Raw genomic sequence first — 4,536 nt, 5'->3', positions numbered from 1 at the left:
CATCCATCCATCTTCTTTCCCCTCCCTCGACATCAGTCACTTTTACAGACATTGATCTTTGAGGTGGTCGTAGCTGAGACTCCTCCTCACTGCGCAGCATCTTCATCACTAACTGCTGGAGCCTGTTAGTAAAATATCTCATGAACCACTGGACGGACTTTAATTAACTCAAACAACCCTGTGACGTTCACCTGCAGCTGCTCTCGGCTGCTGAGACCAGACGATCTCGATCATCTTGTTCTCATTTTTGTGTTCTGTGTCGAAGTTCTGGAATGAGACGCAGAACAAAGACTTGGAACCGAACGCCTGAAGCACCTTAATAATTACCAACAGTTACTGTTTCAAGTTCAAGTCGAACTACTCTAACAACCCGGGCAGCATACCGTCTGTGACTCATCCTGATTCTCCAGCCGACCTCTGACCCCTCCTTTTGTCACACAGCCATCTCGGGCTTACCGTTAGAAATAACTTTATTTACAACCGCGTTCGTCGTCATCCAGGCTGTCAGGCGTTGGCTGACGGGAGGACGTCGTGCAAAGACTCAAAGACACAAAGAGAGAATTTAGGAGCTTAACATTCCTTCAAAGGAATGCATATCGCCCGCCGCCTTTCATGTCAGAGTTTCAACCAAAGCAGTGGTAGGTTAACACTCAGAATATGTGTTAGTGATCAGCCTCAGCTACTACCACACCAAATTTCAGCTCGGTATCCGTAACACTGACCGACTCGTAGCCAACTTTGTGTTTGCCAGGGATGAATGGCTGTGGCGGCCATTTTGAATCGAGTTGACTCCAAAAGTTAATCAACTCCAGACGTACGTCCAGCAGTCACTTCCTTTTAGTTTCATTAAAATCTGCCCAGAGGTTTGTGAGATATTTTGCTAACAGACAAAAAAGGCTGACTGCAACAGTTTGGGCCAAAGTTTTAGGCAAAGATCCAGAGCAGCGTGTAAAACTCTGAGTATGCGTTAGGGATCACTCTCAGCTACTACCATGCTAAATCTTAGCTCAATATCTGTAAAACTGGCTAAACTATAGGTGTTTTTGTGTTGTGTAAAGTCAGCTGGCTGTGGCGGCCATCTTGATTAGGATTGACTCCAAAATTTAATCAGATGTAGATGCATATTAAATGATTAATTTATGAGAGTTTCGTTAAAATCGGCCCAAAGGTGCATGAGATATTTTGCTAACAGATGTTAAACATTAAGACATGGAAAAAAAAAAAAAACATCGCCCATATGTCGCCTCTCGGCAGCAGGTGGAGTTAAATTATCGGAAAAAGGAACAAAAAGTGACCCAAAACATCCCCGAAGGACACAACCTGCAGACATAACAGAACAAAAACAGCAGGAAAAATAACGAAAACAAAACTTCACCAAGACTAAAGAAAAAAAAAAAAAAAAAAAAGAGTTTAAAAAATAAAGATAATCACGACAATGACACCAGAAGAGAGAAAACATCAGAAACATTCAGAAAAAAACGTCGGATCTGAAGTCAAACCGGTTCAACAGATTTCAAACCTGCTCAGCCTGAATCTGAGGTCAAAGGTCGCCGGCTTGTTGCCATGGTTTCACACCTCCTCCAGGGAAAAATCACCAAAACATAAACTCTGCAGATCCGAGGAAATCAAACAACCCTCAGGCGATCTCTCGGTTACTACCACCTCAGGTTTCGGTTGGCTGGCTGCGGCGGCCATCTTGAATGGAAAGCTGATCCCAGTGGTCACTTCCTGTTACTTCCAAACATGTCAGCGCTCGGGGCACGAGTTGGGGATCACTCTCAGCTACTACCACGTGTCTGTGAAACTGGCCGAGCTGCAGCCATTTTGTGTCTCTAAAAGTCAACTGGCTGTGGCGGCCATCTTGAATCGGGTTGGCTCCAAAGGTTAATCACTTGTAGGGGTACATCTAATGGTAACTTCCTGGTAGTTTCGTTAAAACCCGCCCAGTGGTTTGTGAGATATTTTGCTAACAGACAGACAAATTGGTCAGAGGTGTTTATCGAACTGTTTTAACTCATATTTTTTGGACTATTTTAAATTTCCTTCACATTTCACCCTATAAGAGGTTAAACCTGCCATGTTTGGAGTCATTTTTTTTACTTTTGACCTGCTGTATTAACACAACAGACCTAAAATCACACAAAAACATAAAATCAGAGTGGAAAATTCTTAGTTTTTTTACTGTAAAAACCACAAACATACTTAATGAAATGTTTTGACAACTTAGAATGCAAATATAATCTGTAATATTCATAAACATGTGAACAAATTGAGCAAACAACAAAGTTATATAAACTTTCTCCATTAAAATGTTGACAATTTCTGAGGCGTTTATTTATTGTCATAAATCCTTTGGGCCATGAATATAAACAGTTTCTGTCAAAAACATGGCAGAGGGGCACATCATATTCTTATTTTTGGTCATTTTCTATGTCCTGTTCATGCAGGATCATTCAGGTAAATGTTATAAAATATATAAATATATCCTGATGCTCAAAATCTGGATCTGAATCTGTCTCTTATTATCATTTTGGCTGGAAGGGAGACAGAAAATGTTCCGTTTCCAGTAATCCTTCTCTAAAAAAAATAAATTGATCACCTAGTTCATCAGCAAAGTCCTCACTGTCTGTCCCAGACTAAACTACACCCTAACAATAAAATCCAAACACGCTAAATATCACAAAACACATAATTCACTCCTGCACCCGCAGTTTTTTGTTTTTTTTTTGTTTGGCGCCGCCAAACTTCCTTTAATTTTTGCGCCTCTTTCTTCTTTTTCCTGTAGATTTTTAGTCGTTTGACAGAAAACGTTGAGCCTCCGTCAGATTGGAGAGGAGGGGCTGTTTTTTCTTTCGGCTGGGTTGGGGGTGAGATCGGACGGAGAATGGGGGAGTTTTCTCCCGGTTTTGACGCTTCTCGCTCTAACGCGCTGAAAATATGTCGACGTATATATATATATATGTGTCGTGAATAATTTATCATAACTCTTGTTTTTCTTGACCTATCGAGATAATTTAAAAACTGGTGTAAAGGGTTAATTATTTAAATATAATCTTTAACAGCCTTTAAATGCTTGGTTCCTGATTAGTAAACGTTTAGTGTTTGTTCCGTCGTCCTTACTGACTTCGGCTCCGTTCGGCTCTGTTCGGCGCTGCTCGGCTCAGTGACGTCACACACCTGTTAATGAAGACCGGTGATCCGCACCCAGTTCAGGTCTCGAGCGAAGCGCGCGCAGGTCCGAGCTCTCTCTCTCTCTCTCTCTCCGCTTTCTCACTTTTATTTCTTTGTTTCTTTTTTCGGATAAACTTTAAAGTTTAAATTTGACCAAATGGCCGCGAGGAAGCGAGGGACGCACGAGGACGGCCACCTGCAGGACGGGACCGGGTCCAAAGTGTCCCGGACCGGCGGGAGACACGTCGCGGCTCTGGTTCTGGCCCGGGGCGGCAGTAAAGGGATCCCGCTGAAGAACATCAAGCTGCTGGCCGGGGTTCCCCTCATCGGATGGGTTCTGAGGGCCGCTTTGGACTCCGAGATGTTCGACAGGTGGGTTCGGTTTCTGGAGGCGCAACTGCTTTCATTTACAGAAAATAAAATAAATTAATTTGACTCCTGATGGGACAGAAACTGCAGGTTTTATATCAGCTCTAATATAAAATCTAAAATTAACTCTGCTGGGTTTTGGTCACTTTCTGTTTGAACCGGAAGTCCAGCTTCCCCAAATGTTTGCTTTGAAGGTCAATAAATCAACCACCTGCCTCCGGGTTCAGGAAGCAGAACCGGACTGACTCCACCCAGCACCCTGAGGATGAGAGCGTTCTCTTCTGGGTCCAGCACCGGGTGTCCGGTTCTGCTGAAATCAGGCCCGGCTGGTTTGGAACCGGTCCGATTGGTTCGTGGTTCAGGTTCTGCCTCACTGTTAAAAGATGAATGTTTCCATAAAGGTGTTTGTTGCAAAAACTATAAAATCAAACAAAGACTAGAAGCTCCGAGGCCACGGTTCTGATCCGGATCAGAATCTGGATCAGAACCAGAATTTAACCCCAACATTTCCTCCAAATCTGAACTTTAGTTTTTAACCTGATCAGACAAACAAACCAACGGACACAACCGGGAACTAAAGGGTCACATGTAGGAGCAGAGACAGGGGTCACCTGTGACCTTTGACCCCATAAACATTGAAATCAACAGTGATCACCCTTGACCCATGAGGTGTCCATTCCTACATCACACTTCTGGAGAGTTAGAGCACTAGGTCAGCGGTAACCTTTGACCCCATGACTGTGAAATCAGGGGTGATCACCCTGGACCCTGTCACATTGAAATTAGTGGTGATCATCCTTGACACTATCAGCTTAAAATCAATGGTGATCACCCCTGAACTTGTCACCTTAAAATCAATGGTGATCACCCCTGAACTTGTCACCTTAAAATCAATGGTGATCACCCCTGACCCTGTCACCCTCAAGTCCATGGTGATCACCCCGTCACCTTAAAATCAAAGGTGACCCCCCCGACACCTTAAAATCAATGGTGATC

At 43.5% G+C, this 4,536-nt stretch overlaps 1 protein-coding gene across 1 annotated transcript in view; it reads left to right on the top strand.

The window, feature by feature from the left end:
• The first annotated feature begins 3,100 nt into the window (after window positions 1-3,100).
• The window catches only part of LOC108228449 (N-acylneuraminate cytidylyltransferase), a 5,916-nt gene continuing 4,480 nt past the window's right edge, over window positions 3,101-4,536 (top strand). Inside the window, exon 1 of the mRNA XM_017404004.3 lies at window positions 3,101-3,543. Within this exon, the coding sequence (XP_017259493.1) occupies window positions 3,329-3,543 (215 nt within the window). The 5' untranslated portion in view covers window positions 3,101-3,328. The remainder of the gene's footprint in view (window positions 3,544-4,536) is intronic.

The sequence above is a fragment of the Kryptolebias marmoratus genome, linkage group LG7 (genome assembly GCF_001649575.2).
Source record: "Kryptolebias marmoratus isolate JLee-2015 linkage group LG7, ASM164957v2, whole genome shotgun sequence".
Lineage (NCBI taxonomy): Eukaryota > Metazoa > Chordata > Actinopteri > Cyprinodontiformes > Rivulidae > Kryptolebias > Kryptolebias marmoratus.
The sequence above is the reverse complement of the archived record's forward strand: the minus strand, read 5'-3'. Positions and strand labels throughout refer to the sequence as shown.